At 33.1% G+C, this 26,753-nt stretch overlaps 14 protein-coding genes and 1 non-coding gene across 15 annotated transcripts; 7 read left to right on the forward strand and 8 right to left on the reverse strand.

Annotated features, from left to right (window-relative positions):
- Positions 1-711: 711 nt before the first annotated feature.
- On the forward strand, positions 712-1,359 carry NDAI0F04400 (uncharacterized protein; the record flags this gene model as incomplete). The annotated part of the gene is made up of 1 exon (XM_003670953.1): positions 712-1,359. The coding sequence occupies one exon, from the start codon at positions 712-714 to the stop codon at positions 1,357-1,359; it is 648 nt and encodes a 215-aa protein (XP_003671001.1).
- Positions 1,360-2,179: 820 nt separating this feature from the next.
- On the reverse strand, positions 2,180-3,754 carry SLF1 (Slf1p; the record flags this gene model as incomplete). The annotated part of the gene is made up of 1 exon (XM_003670954.1): positions 2,180-3,754. One exon carries the CDS (start codon positions 3,752-3,754, stop codon positions 2,180-2,182), a length of 1,575 nt encoding a protein of 524 aa, XP_003671002.1.
- Positions 3,755-4,152: 398 nt separating this feature from the next.
- Positions 4,153-5,718, forward strand: NDAI0F04420 (uncharacterized protein; the record flags this gene model as incomplete). The annotated part of the gene is made up of 1 exon (XM_003670955.1): positions 4,153-5,718. The coding sequence occupies one exon, from the start codon at positions 4,153-4,155 to the stop codon at positions 5,716-5,718; it is 1,566 nt and encodes a 521-aa protein (XP_003671003.1).
- Positions 5,719-7,126: 1,408 nt separating this feature from the next.
- GRX2 (dithiol glutaredoxin GRX2) lies at positions 7,127-7,537 on the reverse strand (the record flags this gene model as incomplete). The annotated part of the gene is made up of 1 exon (XM_003670956.1): positions 7,127-7,537. One exon carries the CDS (start codon positions 7,535-7,537, stop codon positions 7,127-7,129), a length of 411 nt encoding a protein of 136 aa, XP_003671004.1.
- A 416-nt stretch (positions 7,538-7,953) lies between these two features.
- EMI1 (Emi1p) lies at positions 7,954-8,232 on the forward strand (the record flags this gene model as incomplete). Its single annotated transcript, XM_003670957.1, has 1 exon — positions 7,954-8,232. One exon carries the CDS (start codon positions 7,954-7,956, stop codon positions 8,230-8,232), a length of 279 nt encoding a protein of 92 aa, XP_003671005.1.
- A 219-nt stretch (positions 8,233-8,451) lies between these two features.
- Positions 8,452-8,940, reverse strand: SDH7 (Sdh7p; the record flags this gene model as incomplete). Its single annotated transcript, XM_003670958.1, has 1 exon — positions 8,452-8,940. The coding sequence occupies one exon, from the start codon at positions 8,938-8,940 to the stop codon at positions 8,452-8,454; it is 489 nt and encodes a 162-aa protein (XP_003671006.1).
- Positions 8,941-9,430: 490 nt separating this feature from the next.
- On the reverse strand, positions 9,431-10,936 carry EMI2 (putative glucokinase; the record flags this gene model as incomplete). The annotated part of the gene is made up of 1 exon (XM_003670959.1): positions 9,431-10,936. The coding sequence occupies one exon, from the start codon at positions 10,934-10,936 to the stop codon at positions 9,431-9,433; it is 1,506 nt and encodes a 501-aa protein (XP_003671007.1).
- Positions 10,937-12,428: 1,492 nt separating this feature from the next.
- On the forward strand, positions 12,429-12,519 carry NDAI0Ftrna3P. The gene is given in 2 exon segments: positions 12,429-12,465; positions 12,483-12,519. It is a non-coding gene; the product is annotated as a tRNA-Pro (tRNA).
- A 224-nt stretch (positions 12,520-12,743) lies between these two features.
- On the forward strand, positions 12,744-14,081 carry GRH1 (Grh1p; the record flags this gene model as incomplete). The annotated part of the gene is made up of 1 exon (XM_003670960.1): positions 12,744-14,081. One exon carries the CDS (start codon positions 12,744-12,746, stop codon positions 14,079-14,081), a length of 1,338 nt encoding a protein of 445 aa, XP_003671008.1.
- Positions 14,082-14,422: 341 nt separating this feature from the next.
- On the forward strand, positions 14,423-16,279 carry EUG1 (protein disulfide isomerase EUG1; the record flags this gene model as incomplete). The annotated part of the gene is made up of 1 exon (XM_003670961.1): positions 14,423-16,279. One exon carries the CDS (start codon positions 14,423-14,425, stop codon positions 16,277-16,279), a length of 1,857 nt encoding a protein of 618 aa, XP_003671009.1.
- Positions 16,280-16,696: 417 nt separating this feature from the next.
- On the forward strand, positions 16,697-17,101 carry FPR2 (peptidylprolyl isomerase family protein FPR2; the record flags this gene model as incomplete). The annotated part of the gene is made up of 1 exon (XM_003670962.1): positions 16,697-17,101. The coding sequence occupies one exon, from the start codon at positions 16,697-16,699 to the stop codon at positions 17,099-17,101; it is 405 nt and encodes a 134-aa protein (XP_003671010.1).
- A 165-nt stretch (positions 17,102-17,266) lies between these two features.
- URC2 (Urc2p) lies at positions 17,267-19,696 on the reverse strand (the record flags this gene model as incomplete). The annotated part of the gene is made up of 1 exon (XM_003670963.1): positions 17,267-19,696. One exon carries the CDS (start codon positions 19,694-19,696, stop codon positions 17,267-17,269), a length of 2,430 nt encoding a protein of 809 aa, XP_003671011.1.
- Positions 19,697-20,163: 467 nt separating this feature from the next.
- On the reverse strand, positions 20,164-21,546 carry SPS2 (Sps2p; the record flags this gene model as incomplete). Its single annotated transcript, XM_003670964.1, has 1 exon — positions 20,164-21,546. One exon carries the CDS (start codon positions 21,544-21,546, stop codon positions 20,164-20,166), a length of 1,383 nt encoding a protein of 460 aa, XP_003671012.1.
- A 394-nt stretch (positions 21,547-21,940) lies between these two features.
- Positions 21,941-23,410, reverse strand: SPS1 (putative serine/threonine protein kinase SPS1; the record flags this gene model as incomplete). Its single annotated transcript, XM_003670965.1, has 1 exon — positions 21,941-23,410. The coding sequence occupies one exon, from the start codon at positions 23,408-23,410 to the stop codon at positions 21,941-21,943; it is 1,470 nt and encodes a 489-aa protein (XP_003671013.1).
- A 551-nt stretch (positions 23,411-23,961) lies between these two features.
- On the reverse strand, positions 23,962-25,599 carry AGE1 (GTPase-activating protein AGE1; the record flags this gene model as incomplete). The annotated part of the gene is made up of 1 exon (XM_003670966.1): positions 23,962-25,599. The coding sequence occupies one exon, from the start codon at positions 25,597-25,599 to the stop codon at positions 23,962-23,964; it is 1,638 nt and encodes a 545-aa protein (XP_003671014.1).
- Between the last annotated feature and the right edge of the window lie 1,154 nt (positions 25,600-26,753).

Genomic DNA, 26,753 nt, shown 5'->3' on the forward strand with positions numbered 1-26,753 from the left:
CATTAGATAACAAAACTGGAAGCACCCTGTGTAGGTTTAGATAAGCTGAAATTACGATGCTAATTGATTTAATTTGATTTAGAGAGTTTGTGTAGCTATAAAAGAGACGCCTCTTTTTCCATTATTTTCTAAGAAGCTTTCAATAGACGCCATAATTATTAGTCTATTTAAAGTCACGTTAAAATACCTGCTAATTATTCATAAACTGCGTAGGTAAGGAGTTTTAATACTACAGCACAGTCAAACAATGAGATTAAATTAGGGAATTATTTCTTAATAATATTATATTAGAATATATAAAGAATATAAAATTAGATTAGATCAAAGCAAAAGTAAGTTAACAGACTTAAGGATGGGGTAGTATAAGCCGAATACTAGTTATACCCTGATCAAGTATGACGAGGATCATAACAAAGTGTATTACACGCATAATGCGACCTGGATTTACCCGCATAAGCGACACACCGAACTTGACAAACTTTTCAAGCAAGAACTTCTTCTAATGGTAACATAGCAACTGAAGCTACTTCAGAGAACGGTTACCAATCTAAGAACCCTTTAGGTATTCAAGGTATTAGGCCTTATGCTTCTCGTATAGAATAAGTAATCTACATATTATACCTGAACGTTGTCAATACATAACTCTGTACTATCAAGAAGAGCTTATTTATGTTTACGAACTAAGTATACTAAGAATCCTCTGGACTAATCATGCAGTTAAATGGAGAACAAGAACCAAACAATACTTTGAGGGGTATTGAATCACCGGGAAATAAAACGAAGATGAGTAAACCTAGCGAGGAACAATCTTTCTTATATAACGATTCTGTGAGAGCTTCTGTGCTTCCAAGGGATCGATTTTCATTTTGGATAACTTACTTATTCTATGAATGCATACACCTGCTCGAAGGGAAAATTTCCGCCGTTTTTTTTATTTTATTAATCCTTCTTATCTTCACCTTTGTTTGTTTAAGGATATTTACGATTGTATATGTTGGTTGCTTTTTATTATTCTTTCTTTTGGGTAGTTTTTTATCTCTACTTGAACACAATTCAAAATTGAGGACAAAAACTAAAAAATTAAACTCTCAAAACCAAATAAAACTTTTGTTAGATGTTATTGAATGCAAGCCAAACGCATCGTCATCCAGTTGGGACATCATTGCATGTCATATGAATGAATATCTTTATTCAGAAGGGGCTCATAACACTCCATATTTCTTTTACGATGGTTCTGAGACTTATTGGTGGTTTAGAAAATATGTGTTCGAACCATTAGATAAACAGTGCAGAAACAAAAATACCAGACAGAGGCGCCTAATTGATGATGGCTCAGAACTCGGAAAATATAAGTGGTAGCTTTCCGAGTGTTTAAGGAAACGATTGATAAATATTGGGCAGAGGAATATCCTGGTGCTTATGCAGAAATTGAAAATTCCCTGGGTACTCCCACTATTCCCGCTGTTGGCACAGCTAGACAAAATGTCATTGAGACAAGTGGGAATATCGTGTGAAAACGTTATAGGACACAAGAACAAGCACTGTTCTTTTCACTTATAAGTTTGATCTGAACTAACATCTACGAGTTAGTGAAAGTTTTCAATGTATAGATATCAATGTTAAATGTTATATATATATATATATTTCATCGCTTCACATTTGGGTTCTATAGTGTGCCAATACTGTCTGTTAAGTCCATAAAGGCTAGGAGCTGGATTTTCTGGAAGATAAGAGGGGTTTTAATATAGAGTACTTACTGTTTGTTATTTTCAATATAAATACCATTATTTTTGTTACTACGTCACGATACGTAGAATATATATCACTTTGTCGTTTGCAAGACAAATCAATCCGACTGACTAAAAAAAAATAGTATCCTATTGTTTCGTTATTTAATATTTAGTGTAATATATGTAGTGTTAGACTAGCACCGTTATTGCTACTTTAGTTATTAACCATTTTTTTAAATTTTATTTTTCATTGTAAGCATTTTCCCTCTCCGACATCCTTTATTTCCATTCGATGGGCTATTGTAGTATGATTCACTTATCATTTATTAATTTGTTTATTTTATATTATATTAATTTTTGCCCGTTTCCATCATTTGTCCTAATTCTAGTTTTATTTGGGGGTTGGTCGTTACTTTGGCTATTTTGCCTTTGTACATCGTTACCATTAGCTAATCCGTCGTGTTCAAGACGTCACTTCCGGTGGAATTGGTAGCCATTCCTTGAGGAAACAAAATCTTATTCAAATCTTCGATCTCTAAAGGACGTTCAATTTCCACATCATAAGTAGTATTATCAGCAACATTTGACGGAACCCATTTCAAGGGTTCTGATTTGGCACGAATGAAATAATTACTTAACGGAGAGTTTAATTCCTCAACATCCTCAGCCCTGTCAGTAGTATTACTGTCATTCTTCTTAACAATTACGATTTCCACAGTTGCGTCTGGATTATTTAAAATTTCTCTAATCGCAGCTAAGACGATCATGGGATCACCACCAAATGATAGTTTCACGATTCTGAAAAATTTAGAAATTAAATATAATGAGACGTATCCATTCTTAGAGAGCTTCGAAATTAGAAACTTATCTTTACTTAAGTTTTCATCACTGAAATAATATTCAATTGTTCTGGCAATATCATTAATGGATTGTATTATTGGCTGGATTGGATATGACATTGGTACTGTTGGAACATGTATTTTCCTTTGAATACCATTGTTATCGAACGTTTGATTCGATGGATAGTTCACATTTATGTACCCAGACATCATCGGTTGCTGATCATATTGGTGATGATTATGATTTTTCAAAGATCCATTATTATTATTATTATTCATATAATTATTTCTATTATGGTTATAATGCCTCTTTTGATAATGCCCGTTATGAGGATGAGGATGCGGATGAGAATGATTTTGTGCTTGTGTTTGTTGAGCTGTGGTAGCAGATGAGCTTGGAGCTTCACTCGCATTTTCAGTAGAAGTTTCCAATTTAGGACTTTGATCATCACAGGTTGGCGTAGTTGTGTTCGGAGTATATGTATGTTGATGTTTCTTATGGTTATGGTGCTGTTGACGACGATGATGATGAGAATGGTTATGATTATTTTGTTTATCGTCTTGAGCAGGACTGCTCTTTTCTATGAGGTTATCTTCGACGACATTTCCTTCTTTAGTATTATCCTCATTCTTACTTGTGACATTGCTAATATTTTCAAGATCTTCTTTTTTCGAAAGTTCATCAGAATTCATTGTCTGCTTAGAATCGGTTTTCTTCGCCTTGTTATTGTTGGATCTTCTATTTCTATTGTTGCTATTATTGTTGTTGTTTTTCCTTCTACTATTTTTCTTACCATTGTTGTTATTTTTCAAAGAATCAGTAACGACAATAGCAGCTTGCATAGGAATCCAAGAAGTGGCAGTATTTGTAGTAACTGTTTTATTTTTATTTTGGTTCTTATTTTTCTTAGTCTTTAAAGAATCTGGAGAAATAGTTGCAACAGGAACTTCTTGGTTTACAAATTTCCATGGGGAGGAAGTTGGTAAAGGAGCCGGTCTTAAATCAGGGGCAGATTTCTTCAAAGTGACTGAATGGTCTTCCTTCTTTGAAGATGAAGCTGGTATGCTTGAATCTGCTTGTTGTTCTTGTTCCTCTGTGTTAATGGAAGTAGGAGCAGCGGCAGTAGCAGCAGGGGTAGTTACAGCCATTGTTTCTGGTTTCGATTCTGGAGTGGGTAGTGTCATTACGAGTATTGGTTTCTTGAGTCGATTGGTACCTTCTTATTGATTCTTCAAAGCCAGAATTGGTGTCCTTTTACCTGTTCATTCGTACGTTAAGCGGTTGTAGTTGTAGTAGTCTTCCCAAGATTTAAATGAAAAATTTTCCAAATTTCGGAACTGAAAAATTGTTATCGTGTGTGTCTGGAAAAGTGAAAAATTATTGAATTAAACCCAGACTACATCGCATGGCATGGCATGGCATGGTATGGCATCGCATCGCAATGATGGTTGGTTGGTTGGTTGATACGGATGAGATAATACTGTATAGCTGACTTGATTATTCTAGATGAAGGATGATGCAAACATCATAATAATATCAAAAGAATAAAGTTAGTTTTTTGGGAGTAATATCATACCGTTATATGCTGAAAACCGTCATAAAATCTACCATGTCCCGAAAGAGATCCTTCCAACAATTTTCTAGTGGTACCAAGAATTATAATAATAACAATTATAATAATGATAGTAGACCATACTATGGTGCTAACCCCAACCCAATGAGTTTGGTGCAACCTCATACTGATTCATCGGTGAGAGGTATGCCTAAAGGATTACCACAAGGTGTTACCTCATACAGGAAAGCCATTGAAACACTGCAAACTCAAATAAGAAAGGGTGGAATGATTAGTACTCCTACTACAGATTGGATTAAAGACTTTGACCATTTTAAACAATTGTCGAAAATACCGTACAAAGATGGACACCTTACAAATGTCCAATCCAATGGGATCATAGAGAATTATTTGAAATCTATTGAGAATGACTATCGTGAGATTAACAGGAAGAGTACAACGGAATTGAATGATAAAATTGAAAGCTATAAGCAATCATGGCTTAAGAAACATAAATCTATACCTTCCGAGAGTGAACTGACCAAAGATGGTAAGAAGACTGAATTATATAAATTATATAGTCAAGAATTAAAATCAATCAAAAGAGAACATAGACCAATTGTTTATGCCCAACCTGGTGAATCGAAGTTTGAATATTTGACAAATACAATTCGATTAATGAATTTAAACAAAACTATATGTTTTGCATTTGATATTGAAGCTTACGAAAATGATAATAATGTCGTTACTGAAATTGGAATTTCCATTTATGATCCAAGAGAAAATATTAATTCGATGGTCCCATTAATGAGAAATTTCCATCTTATCATATCGGAAGCATTGCCGTTAAGAAATAGAAATTGGATTTGTGATTTTAAAGATTGTTATCTATTAGGTGAAAGTTTGGTGCTTTCCCTAAGTGAAACTGTTATCTTCATTCAAACTTTAATTAATTATTACATGAAAACATCATTCGCTAATGAAAATGATCCAGAATATACATGGTCCCGTGCATTTGTTGGTCATAATATTAAAGGTGATTTGGATTGGTTAAGGAAAATTGGTGTAGTCATTCCAAGTAACGATAAATTAGATTTCCAACTGATTTCATTGAAGGCTCAAGCTGTTGTTCCTTCCACTACTAAAGGTAAAATTTTGGAAAAGAAACTATTGATACTAGATACACACACATTTTATTCAGCATGTTATGGGACTAATGGTAGTAGTCTTGGTAAGATATTAAGACTTTTCCAATTACCTCATGCATATTTACACAATGCAGGGAATGATGCTCATTATACATTAAGAGTCTTGATGCATATGTGTGATATTAATTTTAGGAAACAAATGAAATTGGATGATTTAACGTATATGAGTGAAAAGATTCAACAATGGATTGATAGAGGGAATTTGGAGTCCAAAATACTTCCGATGTCATATGCTGTTTCAGTTGTGGATGCAACTCGTAAAGCCAAAGTACAAGATTCTCGTGTTAGTAAGAAACCATCATTTAAAAAAAGGAACTCGTTCATCAAACTGAGTTTGGTGGATTACAATGGTTTAGTGACGCCAAAGCTGCCTTTAAGGCGATTATAGAATAATATATTCAGTAATATAAATGGTACAACCGCTTTGGGAGGGCATATATTTGATTATTTCAAAAATGTATAATTAAAAATTATATATATGTTCATATTTCATGATATACTAGGTAGGACATTATAAAGATGCATGCTGTTATCGTTGACTTGATTTCAAAAAATGAAAACGGTCCAAAAAATGAAATGAATTTTATTAAAAAATCGTTTATATTATAAGGTTTCGATCATTTTTTGTAATTCACCCGATTGATAAAGTTGCTGAGTTTCACTATTACCACCAATGAACTGTCCATTAATATAAACATGAGGAACAGTTTTTTGACCATTAATAGCTAATAAAGCTTGTTGAATTTCTTGACCATTTTCAATTAAATCTATTTCTATAACTAAAGCTTTTGATTTTGGAATATTGACTAGATCGAAAAGTGTATGTTTACAAGCTTTACTAAATGGACAATATGATTTTGAAATCATAAGTATTTTGTTTTCATTAATTAGTTTTTGAACGTATTCGATAGCTTCTTGTGACACCATTTTCTCTTATACTTTGTTGTGTTATGTTTAGGTTGAGTAATTTATTGAGGAAGGAAAAACAAGTTGAAAGAAACTTCAGTTTCTACTTGAAGACCAAGTACAGACAAGGATAATTTAAGTGAATACTCCATTTATATAGTTTTTTTCAATATACTCATGCCATCTCTTCTCATGTCATTTCATTTCATTTCAGGCCTTCTTATTCTCTGTCTTTCTGTTGTGCTTGATAGACGCGAATATCCTTTATTTTGTATTAGTAAGACACTAAAACAAGCACCTATTTCAATGGTGAAGAGATTTTTTTTACAGTCTACCAAAAAGCACTATTGAAATAATGTTCATATTGATTGTATATAGGTATTGCTTAATAATTCATAAATTATTACAGGAATAAGAATGTACTACGTATATATTTCTTTGAACGGCATATATCCATTACACGATCATGAATTGGACGTTATGTGACGCCATTTGTAATCCTGTGACTTGCATGTGAGCCTTCTGACGTTAAAATTATCGCTCATAGCATAATAGAGTTTATTTCAGTGCATACTATTTTGGAGATTGTTACTTAGAAGTTAAATATCTTAATCTAGCAAAATGATATGCGTAAATATGTAACAAAAAGTTCTTTACGTACTTTACACCAAGATAGGCGAAACTCGATTAGCAAACAATAGTTAAAATATCCACATTATGATATATTATGATTTATATTGGACAGAAACGTATGTGAAAGATATGTAGGTTATATGCTGCATGACTTTAAACTAACCTAAGTTAAGTTTAAAGTTTATAAAAACGGTGTGGAAAAGAGAAGAATATTTATGTGTAGAATTTTTCAAATAAGTATGTGTGCTCCTTCTTGCTTATAATGCTTCTACCATTTTTTGTAATTCACCAGATTTGTAAATCTTTTGTACTTCACTGTTACCACCAATGAATTCACCATTAATATAAACGTGAGGGACAGTCTTTTGACCATTAATAGCTAATAAAGCTTGTTGAATTTCTTGACCATTATCCATCAAATCCAAGTCAAGTACCAAAGCCTTCGATTTTGGAACATTGATTTCTTCAAAAATTGTATGCTTGGCAGCTTTACAATATGGACAATATGATTTAGCGAAAATAATGACTTTATTTTCTTTGATTAATTTTTGAACGTATTCGACAGTTTGTTGGGAGACCATTTTGTTTGTATTTTGTTTTCTACTTAGATAGAGTACTAGTATGAAAATGAAAGGTAATAAAGATTTAATTGATTCAGGAATTTCCATTATTTTTTAAAAAGTTAGAATTGATGGACAGTTATATACACTTTGCAAAACAAGATCTTTCGAAAGAACTATTTAAGTAAGATTATAAAGGAATGAATGGTCAACTCCTTACTTGCTTAGTCATTTCCTTGCTGTGCCAATTAATTTGCTTTGTGAAATTTTTCACACCTTCGGGAATTCGTGGGTCTTTTCACGTGCCGTCCTTATCTAAGGACACCTCTTCCATAGTGTAGGGCTGTCTGGAACGCCCCCCCTTTTACTAATGGATCGATTTGATGATTAGTAAACGATTTGATTCTCAGCTGATTGATTAATAAGTATAATATCGATTTGATATGAGTAACAAGAACAACTTGACACAACTCATAGTGGAAAACTGATCTCGGAGAGAAGCTATAACATTTTGGGTTTGTACAATGTTATCCGAGTATCCATGTACCATGAGCTGCATGGAAGCTTTTGATCAATTAGTTGCTTGTTATTCAGTTGGAGGTCAATTTAGAAGTTATTATAGATATGGTGAGTTTAATCCTTGTCAAAAGCAATTATCTAAATTCAAATTTTGCCTGGGGAACTCAAAGAATCCTATCAAAGTTCAAGAATGGTATAAAGAACAAGCTGAATATAATTCCAAATTTAGAGGAAGTTCTAATGCCATTTGGAATGAACGTGAGCCAGCAACAAATGTTGAATAGAACTGCACCATAATCAAAAAAACAGCAATATGTACATACTTCTTTTATTTATATAACTAATATTCTATGATATATTCCGACACACAGCTACAGTAGTAGTTTTTTTTTTAAAAAAGAATATGAATGATTTTTTTACCATTATTATTTACAGGTATTTATGAGAGTCTGCCAGAAGTATAAACACTTTCAAGTTCCGAATCTAATTAGGTTTTTTTGGTTTCACTTAGAATCTTTAGTACTATCACCTACTTTCATAGCATCTTCGACAGTGGTAGTAGTCCCTTTTTCGGTTGTTTCTGTATCCAGATCATCAGTACTATTTTTATATAATTTTTCAGCTTCTTTCATCAATTCGTAAAGTTGTACTACTTGATCATCAGACATTTTTTCCAAAGTCGATCTACTCAAGGCATTTTCCTTCCAATTTCCATGAGTGATCATAGTCAAATAATCTTGCCAACTTGTAAGAAAACCAACAATATGTAACGGATTATCAATATCTTTATGTAATTTAAATTCATTCTTCACGTATTGATCCCCCATTTCTCTTTGTAATGTGGGCAGTTCTCGATGCTGTCTTAATATTTTCCTATATAATGATAATGGTGGTAATAATGGTGTCTTTCGTATGGAATGTGTAGCTAAATTTCGTATCATTGAAAATGGTTTTACTCTGTTGATATAAATACTCTGCATCATCTTTTGCATTTTGAGTCCCCGTTAGCTAGATGATAATACTCTCTTATTAGTCCCTCTGTTCCCTCGTACTTAAATGCTCTCTCTTCCTGTTTTTGTTCTTCTTCTTTATATTAAGGGATCCTTTAAAAGTCTTTAAAGTGCACGTGCCTATCAGTGGCCTGTTTTTTGAATTATCATAGTATAAATCGTCGTGGTATAAAGACTACAAACACAAGACTTTGAGAATATATAGAGTGAGTGTATGCAAAATCTAATAATATTTAATATAGTTTTTGTTTTGTTTTTCTAGTTTTCATAGTTTATCGTTAAATACAAAGTGATATTACGTAATTGTTTTAGTTCTATATCTCATAGCGTTAAGAAGTAGAATCCATTGATATATGAGAACTACGGGCTTTGAGGAAGAAGATGTGTTTTTTCCGTTAAAGTGAATACAATACAGTCCATGACTGTTCTTATTTTCTTATTATCGTTCAGTTTGGTGTTTGGTGTTCTGACTTTATGCAGTAGATGCAACAAGAGCACAAAGAGCGGCACCTGTAGTGGATCCATCTTTAGATAATTTCAAATGAGTCTTACGTTCACCATCAGTACCGATTGGACTCAATGCTAAAGCATGTCTTAACATTGATCTATAACCTGGATAATATTCAATTAAATAACCATCAGCACCAATTTCTACTTCACCATGATATCTTTGATGTAAAGATCCAGTCTTAATTAAAATGGCAGCAATTGGAGCAGCTGCTAAATATGCAGATCTTCTTGAAATAACACGAACTAATCTTTGAATATTTTTACGTTCATTTAAAGAGGTCGGTAGTCTTAAACTTTGTAAGAATGATAATTCAGTTTCTCTTAAATTTGAAGAATCATCAATTTCAATTCTTGAAAGAACTTCAGTAGATAATTGGAATGGAGTCTTTAAACGATGAGGTAATTGATCATGAGTACGATATTGAGTTAAAATTAAATTACGAGAATGTAAATCAACCAAGACATTTCTTAAAATCTCACCCAAGAACATACCAGAGACACGTTTTTCGAAAAGATGGAACCCTGGATTAGATGATAGTTTTTGATCAATATCAATATCATATTTTGTAGTTGGTAAGACTTTACATTCATTATCGAATGACCCCCATTCAGTATTAATAACCATATGAGTCTTACCCTCGGAAAGTAATTTATTTCTTGTATCTTCAGGTAATTTCTTAATATTTTCAATCTTTTCCATGTAACATCCATTAGTACCAGTACCAAAGATACAACCAATGACAGGTTCAGAGATTTCACCTGTCATAGTTTCATGATCACCAGTTTGATAACAATGTGTTAAGAATGTACCTACAGTATCATTAGTTAAAGCCACAATTCTAATCATATCCATTCCATGATCATCCAATTGTTGTTGGAATAATTCTACAACATCCTTACCTATAGTATCTTTAATCTTAAACACTTTAGTCCATCTAATTAAAGTACCATGACTCAAAGATTTTTGATCCACAGGGTATGAGAAAGTGAACCCCATTTTCAAAGATTCTTGATTTGGTTTCCCTGCATTAGCGAATACCTCTGGATGAAATTTCTTAATGAAAGCTCTAGTTCTTCTTGCCAAAAAACTAAATAATTCTTCACTAGTAACATTATCATCATCTAACAATTCTTCAGGAATCTTAGATTTCAATTGTTCAATAGTGAAAGTATGATCCCCATTCAATTTCACTGAACAAACTCTAAAATGAGATCCACCTAAATCAGCAGCCATAAGGATACCTTGTTCTAAACCGTTAGGTTTACCAGTCACGTAAGTGGGGATCATTGGTAACCCACGAGAATTATCCTTGGATAAATCCGGGTTTAGACCCTTTTCCATTGCTTCGATAAAATGGGCTGTTAATTGGTCTAATTTTTCAGGACCAATTTCAAATTGAGTGACGATTTTGTCAACTTCTGCAGTTAATAATTTTTCAGTTTCTTTATGTAAGTTTTCAAAGGACATTGTGTATGTACGTGTGTGTGTTGTTTCGATGGTTATCTTGTAAAGTAAGAATACCAATTGAGATGTATACAAAATTTAGTAGGTATATCAAAGAGTTGTTTTTGCTTAGAAAGAGGATCTCTTGTTGGTATAAGGAAAAGTGAAAAAGTCACCAGTGATTAAGTATTTATAGTGGTAGTTACTGGCTTAACGCCCAAGAAGTGGTCTATTGTTACTGAAAATAATGTCGATCTTGAAAATGTAACCCTCCTTGGTGGGAAAAAAAAGGGGGGGGGAGAGAAGGGAATGGGAGATTCTTCCACGACTCGCGCCAAGGGGGGGGGGGGGGATTCCAGTGTGCGAGAGAGAGAGCAAACAAAGTAACGGAACGGAAGGCGACTGAACTGAGTCTACGAGTGGGAATCCAGACGGACGTGAACTGAATTGAACTGAGCTGAGCTGAGCTGAGCTGAACTGAACTTGTGACAAAAGGGAAGGTGGACTTCCTCGAGGACATGGTCGGTCGTTTCCTTAAGGGGAGGCCGCCCAACTTCCAACGGTCACAATTCTCGTCTCTCTCTCTCGGCGGTGCTTTTACCCCGCATTTTATTACCTAATACAAACGGCCATGGTGGTGTGGTGTGTGGGCTGTCTACAACAGTATGGGTTCCACTCGACATCTCCCGGGTTGTATTTGCCCGTCGATTTTCTAGGGAGAACACAGGGTAATACCAATGTTCATGTCCTCGATGGATATCTGTCATTCTGTCATTCTGTCATTCTGTCATTCTGTCATTCTGTCATCCTGTCAGAATCCGTCACAATTCAATCCTCAAGAACCTACGTATAGATATTTTATTTAGTAAGAGCCTTAATAGGTTACATGAGAGTACACTATAAATGCGAGATCTTGGTTTTACGTTATTACCGATATTTCGAAAAGTGCTCCAGTACGAACCATTGTCAGATGGTGCCACTATTGGCTGCATCATTGAAATGCATGAAATATTAAAGGTTATCAGACCCTTTCATAGAATAATATTTCAGAACAAAAAAAATATATGGTTCAAAAGACATCTACTAACTATTCTACCTGTAAAATAATAAAAATCACATGCCAAATATTAAATATGCTTTCCAAAATAAAAAAAGTAACTGCACTGAGGCAACGGTTTTTAGTTATAGTGAGAATACAATACTCCTCTCAATCCTTGATGAATTTACTAGAGTTGCTTGGGCGTACACGTGATCAAAATCCCAATTCATTACTATTACGAGTACTTTCTTTACGCAAGTCGTAAAATATATTAACCTTTTCAAGCACAGAAACTTTTGGAGGAAGGTTCATTACTTCATGGTTGGTATATTACAAGGTTACACTGTCATTCAAACCCTACTTTGAAGGTATATTGCAAACCTTAGTATCATAGAATTCAAAAATAAATGGAAATAAACAGAAAAGTTTTCTGCCGTTCAAGTTAGTCTAAGAATGATAACTTCCTCTAATTAACAAGGGCGTGTGGTCTAGTGGTATGATACCCGCTTTGGGAGGTTTAATTCTCAAAATATGCGGGTGGCCCGGGGTTCAATTCCCCGCTCGCCCCAATATTATTATTTTTAACCATAGGGCTAACAAGTCACGTGATTGAAATATTTGTTGAGACCTTTGGAAAGTAAAAATAATACGTATGGGAACTTTTATAGTTTGAAGATTACTGAAACTTAGCTGGTTAAGAACAAGTAATTTCGGTAGGTATCGAGAGGTTTTTGTTCTTATTTACATATTTAACTTAGTCACTTTTTATTGAGCCAACCAAGATTGTCAAAGATGTTTAGAATTGCAAAGAACTTGGTAAAAACATTTGAAGATACCCTTTCTTCATCATCCGATTCAAATGAATTGAATGCATTTTTCCAATCAATCCCGCCAAATTTTCTTGTAAATCAAATATATCCTCAAAACGATTCCACCTCTTCTTTAAACCCAAATGAAACAGTGTCAGGCCTACGAATTGTTTGGGTAGATGAAACACAACTTCAATTCCAATCATTCTTCGATTATATCGTCGGTATAAATGATGATCCTTTACCTTTGATGCAAAATCAACATGGTTTCTTGTATCCGGACTATAATCAAATGTATAACATCTTAAACACAATTATTACAAATACTCCAAATAACACTAGTGCAATGATTAAATTTAATGTATGGTCCGCTAAAGGTGGGACTTTCAGAGACGAATATGTTACTTTGTTACCAAGAGATGAATCTCAATTAGATGACATATCGTTGACTAACAATGGTTCCAGCCCTGCAAATGGCAATTATTCTATACCAGCTTTTCAAAGTTTAGGTATTAAAGTTCAATGGACTCCCTTACTTGCATCCACTTTCACATATCATATTCTTCAATTAAATATACCACAGGGGCCTGCTCAAGTTGGTGGATTAATCCCAGATGAAGACTATATCATTGGTTGTCAAGATGGGTTATTAGCCACTGGTGGTGAAACCCTATTGCAAGATATCGTTAGATCGAGAGCTAACCAGGAATTGATATTGTATGTCTATAATAAAGTTTCTGATTGTGTGAGACCAATTACTGTTTCCATCGGTGCAAATGGTAGATTAGGTTGTAACGTAGGTTATGGACTCCTTCATAGAATACCTACGGTTAGAACGGGTAAACCTTCTATGGTATCACAAAAGCAACAACAACATATTCAACCATTTTCAGAATCATTGTCTTCAGGAAGTTATGGTTCTGCAGATCTATCTAATGGTCTTCCAACGTCTGCGCCAGAAGGTTCATTTGTTCCACAGGAGGCAGCTGGGGCACCAGTCACTTTACCGATTAGTACTGGAGGAGCATCACTACCACCACCTACAATGAGAAAGAAGAAACCTGTGCATCCAAATATGAATGCTATGAACATGTCTGACTATTTTAACGAAGGTAAAGATGAAGCTGCATCTGTTGGAAGTTCTGCACTAGTCTCTCCAACTCCTCCTCCGATCATACACAAATCAAACAAACCAGAGACACCAGAGACACCAGATACACCAGATACAAACGAGGGAGATATAAATGACGAGAAAGAAAACGAAGAATCTGTTGAACAACAACAAGAGGAAGAACAAGGACAAGAACAAAAAGAAAGTTAAGTAATATTTTTTATTATCAAATATCATTTGTACTTTATAACAGGATACATAGTTCAATTTAACTTAGTTTTTATTGACAGCTTATTTATCCAGTCCTTAAATGTATTTCCAACAAGAACCCATTGATTGCGTAAACGAATATTTTCGTATTATTCTGGTTGACGCGTCGCTGAAAAGTTGCAACGTTTTTTATGAAATCTCTCATAATGAAATGAAATGGAATAGAGAACATTCTCGAGAATAGAAACTAAACTTAAGATCAAAACCAATCTACCAAGTCATTGATATAAGGAATAATCATTAAATTTTCTAGCCCGCTATTACTCTGAAATCAGGTAATAATGTTCTCGAAAAAATCTATCCTGCATGTTTTTGCAGCATCGTTGGCATTTATGTCAGCATCTGCAAATGGTCAAAGTTTCCTACCAGATGCAACTGTTTCAGATGATTCTGCAGTGATTAAACTATCTCATAAAAACTTCACAGCTTTCATTGCCACTCACGATTTAGTCCTTACAGAATTCTACGCTCCATGGGATTATCATTCCAAATTATTAGTTAACGAATATCAAGGTGCTGCTGAAGGTTTACAAAGTCAAGGTTATTCCTCAGATGATATTGCTATCACTCAGTTGAATTGTAATGCTACTGAGGATGATGCTTTATTATGTACTCAATTAGAAGTTGCATTTTACCCCTCTTTGAAGATTTTCAAAAAACATAATGTTCTTAAGACTCCATTATATCAAGGTGATAGAACTGCTGAATCAATTATCCCATATATGATTGCCCAATCCGTATCTCCAGTCATTGTCATTGAAAAGGAAGAAGGTAGTGATGAACATTTACAACAATTATTACTGGAAGCAACAAAACCAGTAGTGATAAATTTCGGTTTCGATGTGGAAATGGATCAAGATGGTAACATTACAGATAACTCAATCAATGAATCCTTTAACCAAACCTTCTACAACACTGCTGCTCAATTGTCTGAACAATATACATTCATTTCATATCCATCTGCTATTTCCTCTGGTTTAGTATTATATCCTCTCCCTGAAGTTAACGTGAGAGAAGAACCAAACCCCGAAAATGAAAATGAAATGTTACATATTGAAGACAAGAAAGTTCGTGATCCTCATATCTTCTCAGGCGATCAAGAAAGATTAGTCTCCGAAAGAGATGCCTTCACTCGTTGGTTAAAGGTTTCCTTATTACCTTATTTTGCTGATGTTAAGGCTCAAGATTTCGCTGGATATATGGATACTAAATTACCATTAGGTTATTTTTTCTATAGTACTCAAGAAGAATTTGAGGAATATAAAGATTTCTTTACTGAATTAGGTAAAAAATACCGTGGTGAAATTAATTTTGTCGGTCTTGATGTCGCTACATTCCGTGGTCATGTAAATATGCTTGGATTAAAGGAACAATTCCCATTGTTTGCAGTCCATAATATCACCAATAATATGAAATATGCTTTACCACAATTACCTGATGAAGTCTTCCAATCGTTAACTGAACCATTGAAATTAGACACTCTTAGAATATCTCATTTAGTGGAAGATGTTGCTAATAAGAGAGCTGAACCAATTTCTAAATCAGATGAAATTCCATTATCACAAGATTCAAACGTTTACAAATTAGTCGGTAAGACACATGACAAGTTTGTATTTGATAAGTCAAAAGACGTATTAGTAAGATACTACGCCCCATGGTGTGCTCATAGTAAAAGATTGACACCAATCTATGAAGAATTGGCCGATATTTATTTCTCAGATAATGAAACTTGGGATAAATTATTAATTGCTGAAGTTGATGCAACTACTAATGATATCATCAGTTATCCAGTGGAAGGTTATCCAACCATTGTCTTATTCCCAGCTGGCGAAGAAAAGAATCCAATTTTATTTAAAGGCCCTAGAACCTTGGAACAGTTAATGGAATTTGTCAAAAATAATGGTACTTATCATATTGATGCGAAAGCCATTCAGGAAGCCAATTTGAACAATGACGGCGCCAACGCTAATGTAACTGAAGGAAATGTCGCACAAGAGAATATCGAAGAACAAGTTCAAAAAGTAGTTCATGAAAATGTTCAAGAGCAAGTTCAAGTTGAAGAAGTAGTTCAGGAAGAAGTTCATGAAGAAGTTGCACAAGACCCTGTACAAGAGGATGTCACTCACGATGAATTGTGATTGTAACGTTACATACGTCATTATAAAGAAAAACGAAACATAGATGCTCTTATTTTACAATAAATAACGCCATAGATAAAAATAAAAAAGCCGTATAATCTACATCTGTATATCCTGTTCATGATATATCTTTAAATAAGAACCGACATTAATTATCATAAAGAAAGACTTTGAGAAGCGCCCTCGTATATATTACCCGGGGTTCTCTCTTAATTTTAAAGGTTAGAAACGAACTACGTATCCTTTATATTCTAATTCAGTCTATAAATAAGGAAGTTTAGTGATGCGGTAGCCAAAGTTAAAAGTTATATTAAGCTACAGAGAGTTTCTTTTTGAAATCGGGTCGAGAGAGTCATCATATAGTATCTTTTATTGGACTTATTCTAAGTATTCACTTTCAAAAACTCCAGAAAAAAAATGCGTTGCTTTACGTGGTTATCAGCAATGGCTCTATTTTCCGCTACAACCTTGGCTGGATCCCTTACCGGTTTAGATATTAAGGTTACTCATCAGATTCCAATAAGTAAATGTCCTACCAAAGCTCTTGCGGGCGATCTGGTAGATGTTCATTATGTAGGTAAACTAAGAGACACTGAAGCTAAATTTGATTCCAGTTATGATAGAGGTACTCCAATCACTTTTAAATTAGGTTCCGGTCAAGTTATTGAAGGTTGGGATAAAGGTCTAGTAGGAATGTGTATTGGTGAAAAACGTACCATCCAAATTCCAAGTTCAATGGCATATGGTGCTAGAGGTATTCCAGGTGTTATTCCAGAAAATGCAGATTTGGTCTTTGATGTTCAATTGGTCAATATAAAATAAAATTTATGACACTTTTAGTTTTTTTGTGCTAATCTTCTTAAAAAATATTCTTTATATATCATGTTTATATAAGGACAGATAAAATAGAAATTATTTAATGTAATTTGCTCGTTACTGAGTCGTTCATACTTGCGATGTAACAGTACTATTTTCTATACCAACCCTTTACTTGTTCAGTGGTCTCTCTTCCATTCCTGTTAGTTCCGTAGTTGATTTGTCCTTCACGTCACCTTTGGGTTGAATTGGATTAGCACTCTGTGTTTCTCCAGCTGGAACCTTGGAACCTGGTATTGTCGTCGTATTGCTATCACTTGTAGGCGTGGAGAATATCTTCTGAGAATTTGGCTTCAAATTAGTGAAAAAGTCTTGGAAAAAATCTTCAAATGAGCTGAACTTATCAACATCTGGCATATGAAAGTTTCTAGCAGTTACATTTTCCATGTTGCTCTTATGTGATTTCAATATTTTAATTCCTTCTTGCGTAGTAAGATCTACAGAACTCATAAATTTATGAATATCGATACTTTCTTTATTAGCATCAGTATGATTTTGACTGATTATGTTGGATTTCGAACGAGAATCTTTAGGGAGATGATCCCCAATCTTTGCCTTCGTCATTAGTGGAACATGTGCTTTCATTGGCGATGGATAATGACCTAAACTAACACGTTTCTTACTAGTATCAATAATGGATTTGATAATTTTTCCAACGTTATCTGTGGCTTCGTTCAATTTCTCGCCAATGGTATTTAGATGCCAATAAACTCTAGTACATATACTTAAAACTTGTTGCCTCTCCGTGGGATCAAACCAATGAAGAAAATCACATAATGTCAAACATGCATATACCAACTCAGACGTAGTGAAAATTGGTGCGCCTTTAATTAGAGATGTTGGCAATCTTAAGAAGCCTCTTAAAAGAGAAAATGAATGTTCTTTCATAGTATGTAAGGCATCGTTCAAAAACATGGGTGATTTCTTCATATCAACTAAGTATTCGGAAAAAAAGGAACGGCAGATCAATATATGATAGTAATCAAATGTAAATAATAATACACCTCCACCATCTTTAGCTAACAATTCTTCCCAATTCTTTAACCAATAGTTTAATTCTGGGAATATCAACATTTCCTTCTTGTGTAAGGAGGGATTAGTACCACCGGCGCTCTGCGCCTTTGTCTTTGTCTTGTCATATATATCCATAAAGTTGGTAAAATAGCTCTTAAAATCCAAAAAAATATTATTAACAATCTCACCTAAATTAATCTCACTCAATTTAATATCATCTCCAAAATTTGATTGCGGAAATTTAGCAATCAAATGATTGAATTCTTTATTTCGGCTATCCTGTGGTGAAATTTCACCATAACTGATACAATATTCTATATGGCATGCTGTTAATGAGTTTAAAATTCGTAAATGATATAAATCATCTAAATTGCATTCCTCTTTGATAAGCACTCTTTCTTTAATTTTATGGAAATCGACAATCTTCAATAAACTGAACATTGCAAAGTTAATTAATACTAAAGAGTTGAATTTTAACTGTCTATACCTTTTGGCCTTCCTGGATATATGGAACATTGCACAGTATAAAATTGCTTCAATATCGTGTGGAATCAACTTCTCAAACATCGTTAAAGTGTTGGTTAGTAATCTTTCAACCAACGGATATAAAGTTTCTTGTTCTTTAGCATATTTATCATTGTCAGCAAAACTCATGGCAATTATAGTGAAAACACTCGTAATGAATAAATGTTGATGAATAAATTCCTCCGATAAATCTTTCATACCACCAGGTATTATCCAAAAATGTGATCTAACAAGGAACTCTTTAGATAATTTATGACATAACAATTGATGCTTCTCATAAAATTTAAGAAAGTCTACCCTAGCCACTGCGGATGGTCGTTGCTCTCGGGCAATTTGATCTTGTTTATTTGTGGCAATACTTGGGAACAGTCGTTCATCAATACCATTTATCAGCTTTAATGGAGGATCCTTCAATTTGTATCCTCCTTGTAAAGTAATTGTTTCGGTTGATTCTACGGTTGACAATTCAGTATTTTCATCCAGCAGGGTAGTTCCAGTTGAAGACGTTCCCTCGTTATTACTAGCTTTCGATAATTGATCAGCATTCTCATAAGAATTTTTCGAGTCCTGTAATAAAGATATAATTGTATCTATTTTGGCATTTAAGCTTTTGACTTCATTTTCCAGGTTCAATAATCGTTTATCAGCACTGTACTTCTCATATGTGTTTGATTCGGTGCCATTTTCATCTAGTGAACATTCGAGATCTAGCACTTTACATCTATGACATTTACCGAGAGAAGGTTCAAAATCACATCTTGTTTTAAATTTCCGACAAACATCACAACTGGAGATCTTCCTCTTCTTTCTAGGTCTTTTGTTTTTATTTACATCTTTTGTCGTTGATTCCTTTCCGATGTTTGTCGTGGTAGAATCAGATGAGGAGTTAATGATTGACGAAATGGAAGATGCGTTTTTATTTGATAATTTAAGTTCCTTTCCAGATTGAGTCCCATTTGATGCCGGGCTTGAGTTTTGTAATGACTTCATGGGTTCATCCATCTCTGCCACAAGATGTTGTTTAATGTTTTGATTTGATATCAGTAGCTAAAATCCAAACCTTTCTTTGCTTGTAAATGTCTCATCAAGTATCTGTACCCAGTCAAGGCAAGATAAATCCACTATTGAAAAGTGTGGTTGAACTGAGTTACTATTTGATAAACCTTTTTTGGTGATTATTTTTGAATATGTCCAACTTGTTCCATTTAATTTAACAGAGATGGGGACTCTGATATTAATACAAAAGCGATTTAGCGCTGAACAGCAGTGACGCTGTAAATCTATACGAAACAGACAGAACTTCATAAAGATAAAACACAGGCTTATGTCCTATTATTATTTATATGCTTAAATATAGTTGATCTCATTGAAGTTCTTTATCTGAAAAATATACATAGCTGGTTCAAAAATTAAATACATAAATAAATAAATAAGATGTCATGTTGAGAAACTTGGAATTGTAATTTTTTTTAAATGATTGTTGCTGAAAGTAAGCACATTGAAATAAAAAGCCCAAAACAAGGAAGCCGTGTAGCTGCCGCAGCCTTACTTTCCTTATCCTTAGTTATATCAGATTTCTTTCTATCCATGACTTTGGAGTTATCAGTATTCTCATTTTCCACTATCATTTCACTTTTATCTAATACTTCACCTTCCTCATTCACTTTTAATGAGTTTTCCTTTTTATCAGAAGTACAGCTAACTTTACCACCTCTTATTATTGACCTATCATTTACTAATTTTGTCCATTTTGTACAATCTAGATTATTCGACGTGGATTTAATATATGCACTACCTTTCACTAATTTTAATTCCGGGAAATCTGTGTCATCAAAATTTCCTTCTAATTGAACAGCACCTCCAACTTGTCTTAATTGAGGCAAAAAATCAATTTTATTCAACTTTGAATTGTTACTGACCATGATTCCACCATCAACGTTTGTCACATTTTTCAAATCTATTTTCTTTAAATTAACATTATCGATTATACCCAATGTTCCATCAATAGATAATAAAGTTGGAATTTCTAATTCTTCAAAGAAATTCTCAATGAATTCCATGGAACTGTTCACTTGTTGAAGTTTTGGAAATGAGACTTTTGATGTATCTCTTACAGTCAGGTTTTTAACAGAAACCAAATTAGGCATTTCCAATTCTAGTTCTTTTGCATTGGCATGTATAGTTAATTCTTTCGTAACTCTAATTAAATCCATTTCAATATTCTCTAAAAACCTATTATTATTGATATTAAAAATTTCTAACTCTTTTATTTCACCTAATCTTCCAATTTGAGAAAGGGACGTGTCTGATATAATTATATTTTTCACATCTGAGATATCTTGATGTATTTGTGCCTCGGTTAAAACAGGTAAAGTTTCCCAATCAATAGATTCAGTGTAGATAAAGGATGGTAATTTTATTGAAGCAACTGAAGTTAGATTCAAAATAGTAAACTTACCATGAACATTTTGTAATTGGTTGCCATGAATCTTATTAATATATGGACTGTTAGCAATTTTTAGATCTCCCTCAATATTTTTCAAATTACCAAATTCAACGTTTGTGTCAGTATAATTGGAAAGAATTTCTATGGAACCGGTAACACTTAAACAGTTATTTTGTAATTCTCTTAATTCTTCAGCATCAGAGATGAAATAATTTGAATGTTTGCATACTTCAAGTAAGGGAAGTTTTTGTTTTTCAGAAATGGGTTTCTTTTCTTCAATATTTGGTGAGATAACAACTCTGGAATCAGAATTTACTAAGATTTGGCTTGAATCTAATCTTCTCTTTTTGGCAGATGTTAGAGAAAACATTCCTAAGGAAAGAGTTATTAAATATGAGAGCTTCATATTTTGTCTGATCAATTTGATGTCTTGCTTTCTTTTACTTTTCTACACTTGATAATAACAATGGTAAGGTCTCTTATATTGTTGTAAGATTAAATGTTTGGAGCAAACAATTTTAAACGTAAGTTGCCTACAATTGTGTTTATATATATTTGTGACATTTATTACTGTCACAAAACTAAGTTGCATAAGGGATTAGAGCCGGGCACGACAGCCTTTGGAAAAATATAGTAAAAAAGAGTCTAATAATTATTAATATATTGAAAACAATAACCTTTTTACCATGAAACTCTTAATTTGCAGAAACAAAAGTAAAAGTAGGAAAACAAGGTTATCTCTCTTTTCTTATCAAAGTTGTTCAATAATAAAACTTAAACACAAAAAAAGCTAATTTAATTTATTGAGCTAAATACTGCTTGATTGTATCCATCCTTAATTCAACTTCTTCTATCAGTACTTCACTGAATCCTGGAACTTTCATTTCTACTCCAATTAAATAATTTAATACATCATCGACATGTTTTCTCGTTTCCTCTTCGTTTGCTCTATCATGCATTCTCTTTAAACAGTAACAGATTACGTTTTTTAGATAGTCTATATCAATTTGTTTAAAATTAGATTCTTTTTTCTCATCTGATATAATTTGGGGAGATTGAAGGTCTGTATCAATTTCCATTCCAGAACCGAGACCATATACAGCATTTTTATCATATTCTCTGAATGATGGTGTTGTTGCGTTTGTAATAGGTGTCACATTATGATTGCTGTTACTGTTACTACTACTATTATTATTATTATTGTTATTGTTACAATAAGAGCTTTGTAATGTCGATGCAGATATAGGACTTTCTTCAGTCTTTGATAAGTTCTTTGACTTTGTTAATCTTACAGAATCAAAATTCCAAAAGTTACCACTTTTTGGTTTTGAAAATGTTTGATATAATCGATTATCTAAAGAATATTTGGGAACTTTATTTCCCTCCTTTCTTGTACGTTTTATTTCCATGACTTCATTTCTTAAATCTGTAATTTTTATATTCTTTACAAATGGTTGTTGTAACAATTCAGTTGCAGTAGGTCTTTCATCAGGATCTTTGATAAGACATGCAGATATAAATAATTTAGCGGCGTCTGAAAAGGACACCATGCAATCTTGGAGGTTTTTTTTTGGTATATTTCTCATAACTTTACCTGCATCATATTTAGCATATGGTGGACATCCCTTTAATAATTCATATACCGTAATACCTAATGACCAAATATCTGCCTTTTCATTATATCCATGAGATGAATTAGAAATAATTTCTGGTGCCATCCAATAAGGTGTTCCAACGAATGTGTTTCTTTTTGCTGTAGATCTTAATTGTCCACTGACTCCAAAATCTGCTAATTTAACTAACCCATCATCTGTTAGTAAAACATTTGCAGCTTTAACATCTCTGTGGATTTTCCTTTGTTCATGTAAATATTGTAAACCTCTTAAAACATTTTTGGTAATGAATGCAACTTTATCCTCATGTAAACCTTCATTATAATGATATCTAATTAAATCTGAGCATGAACCACCTCCACAATATTCCATTACTATCCACATGGAAACATCCTCTAACATAGTAGTAATATAATTAGTAATATATGGTGATTTTAATTCAGCCAAGAAAAAAATTTCTTGTGCAATCAATTCAATATCTTCGTCACTACTTTCTAAATTGACCACTTTAATGGCTACAATTTCACCAGTTAATTTATCAATTGCTTTATAAACATCACCGAAATTTCCTCTACCGACGCAATCTTGAATGGAATAAATGGTAGATGGACGTTTTTGATTGTATAAATCTTTTGGGATGTTCACATGAATTGTCATTTTGAGAAGTGAATAAAAAAACAAAACTAATTTTCGTATGTATGTGAAGCTATGTTGAAAGCAAATTATATTAAAAAAAATAATAAGAAAAAAATCGTGACAATAAAAAATAGCTTATGATATCTTTGAATAGCTTTTTCTTGTTTTCCAGAAACAATATCCTTGCAGTAATAATGCGGTGCTTTTTTTCGTTGTTGGTTTGTTGTAAGCAATAGCAAAAAGAATGCAATGTTTTTTCAACTATATATTTTCAGATCATTGATTATTGAATTGCAAGTTGAAATAGAAAATTGGCATATACCACAAACTGATCTGCGGTACTTTTTCTTGACAATTTTTTTGAAGACTGTGTCACTCACACCTAACTTATCTTGTTTTTATCTAAGACGCGACGCTATGTGCAGTTTTTCCACTATGCGAAGGATACATACGTAGAGTGATGAGGATATTATCACGACTTAACAGTAACAATAATGTTAGGAAGTTACATAATGCACAGCATTAATATAGCTTTTATCAATTCTAAATGTTATATGGAGAATCTAAGCTATTTATCTTTTCTTATTCAATTTCAAAGATTTATGAAGATTCAATATATTATTTGGTGACATTAAATTCCTTGTTGCGGGAGAAAAAGGTGATGATAATGTTGAAGATGGTATTGATGTGTTATTATTAATTATTAATTTCCCAATAGATTTTGTATCTTGTAGAATATGATTATGATTGCCATCAGTATGTTGTAAAGATTTCTGTGCTAATGGTGATTTATAGATATTGCCTTTAGAAAACGACGACGACGATGGTGATGAGGATGAGAATGAGGATGGTAATGGTGACGATTCTTTATAGGGTTCATAGATTTTTAACATTGCTTTCCAATATTTAATTACTTCCGGTCCCCATTGTGTCATATTAGTAGGTAATTGATCTATTATTAACCCATTACTTAATAAGAATTCTGTAATATGAAAAATGGGGGTTTCATCTACTATAGTATGATGTTTTAAAGAATATTGGAAAATTGATGTTGTTGTATTCGTTTTTCTATGATAAATAGATAATTCTCTTAATGTCCGATTTGTCTTTGCTAAAGCCTTTTGAATATCATAAATACTATTATTGTGAATGGCTAATATTAGGTCTTTCAGGATATCGTTATCATTATTAATTGTTAACTTTTTTTCGATGTATTTTTTAGTAATATATTTATCCTTAATGAAAAGGGATCTCATTTGATCATTACAATTTGATGAAATTTTTAAATTTATTGGTAAATTATGTTCATAAATTTCATTAACGTTTGAATTGAGGCAATTATTTTTAATTAAATATAATGTTTCAATGGAATGGAAATTATCCAACGTTAAAGACCTAATTTTGGAAATATGTGATCCCATTGATCTATGTATACCTGAACATTTAATACAAAGTAAACATAATATATTCAATGAAATCCATTCTACAGAATCAGTTGAGTTACAATCGCAACATTTCAAATTCGATTGATGTAAATGTTTAACTTGATTTAATAATGATGTAAAATCAGTACCACTGGTAGTAGTAGTAGTAGTAGTAGTAGTACTTTTATTATTATTAAGGTCTTTATTATTGTTATCATTGTTTATGGTATTTTTACTTATTATGTTGTTGCTAGTATTATCATGTGATATTGAATTTGAATCATTTATAAGAGAATCATGCATTGACTTCATTATTTTATCAAACCAATGATTCATAACAGTTTCATTTTCAAATTTAAATTTGAATAATCTGTCATTGTTTTTTCTATTATCTTTCTTTAAACCATTTATCCCATTTCGTATTTTTTGGACATTAATAGATTGTAAAACTTGGAAAGTTTTATCATCCAATTTCTTCGTTGAAATAAATTGTAAATCTATTATAATAATTTCATCATTATTTGCTAAAGATAAAGTGGAAGATAGATTTGGGGAGGGCGAAATAACGGCTTTCTTTTTATACAATGGTTTCAATACCAAAGTACTATTCTTCGTACTTATGGAAATATTATATTTATACCAATGAGAATTCTTATCTTTGATAAAATTTGAATTTCTCCTTATTGCCTTATTTGGGATAGACGGGCTCTTCGAAGAAGACGATGAAGATGTTGATCTTTTGTACTCTTTTAGCCATATAATATCGTTGCTTTCTGTTTCTTTCATCCCACCGTTGAATTATATATATATATATATATATGATTATTTTTTGTTTGTATTTTATGCTCCCCTGCTGAAAGTTTTAATAATATAGGGTACGCAAAAGACCTTCCTTTGGATAATTTTTTTCTTTTCTAATGATTAGAATACTTGACAGACACTCGAGTAATATTTGTAAATATTTTGTGTTGCAAGGGAAAGTGTAGTTGCGATTCCTTAGTTTTGTACATGCAGTAGCAGTATCATTTATCATGATAAGGTACTTCTATATAATTAATTATATAATCTACCTTGTTTCATCATTGTTATGTATTTTTTTTTTTCACCGATCGTTTAAAGAAAAACACTACGCACATTTGTGTGGGAAAGAGGAAATCATACACACATGCGTAAACAATAGATACCATAACATACAAATAGGTAATAAGAATGCTTGATCTGACATGGTTCACAAGCGATAGGAATAGTATTATAATACGAGCATACAGCTAAAGCTTTGATATATATGGTGTCTGGTTTGCAAGTTATTCACGATTGTGATGGATTGTGGTGGATTGCGATGGAGTGCGATGGATGGCGGCCCATGCATCCATTCTCAAGGATTATGTAAAAAATCACTACGTAGCTGGTGAGGGAAATTCGCGCAACAACTTGTTCTTTTTGCTATTGTTGTAATGAATAGCATTTTACATGGAGGGTCTTCTGGTCTTCCTTCTGGTCTGGAATAAGTAGAAAAAGCACTAGCTACTTTGCTCATTATAATAACTTCTTCTCAGTTATAGAGGTGTCTCCGAGTCAATGGAAGTACTAGTACTTTCTACCGCACCTGAAGGGATATTCTGGCTAGCAAACTAACAAACTAACAAACTAACTTAACCACCCAGACTTTGGATGGGGGATTATCTTCTGGTGGTAATGCGGGCGGGTGCTGAACACCCGCCACTGTGGAGAAAGAGACTTGCTCCCCTTCCCCCCTTCCCCCCGTTCCGGTTTCCTCTCCAGAGAGAAAAGAAAAGAAAAGAAAATTAAACAACACCAAAAACGCCAAACAAAGGAAACGGGGGAGGGGAGAAAAGAAAGACGGAGTTAGACCTCCCCAATCAACACTGGATTTATCACAGTGGGAACTATTGTTTCATAACAAGAACAAGGTATAACCA

This window comes from Naumovozyma dairenensis, chromosome 6 (assembly GCF_000227115.2).
Source record: "Naumovozyma dairenensis CBS 421 chromosome 6, complete genome".
In the NCBI taxonomy this organism is placed as follows: Eukaryota; Fungi; Ascomycota; class Saccharomycetes; order Saccharomycetales; family Saccharomycetaceae; genus Naumovozyma; species Naumovozyma dairenensis.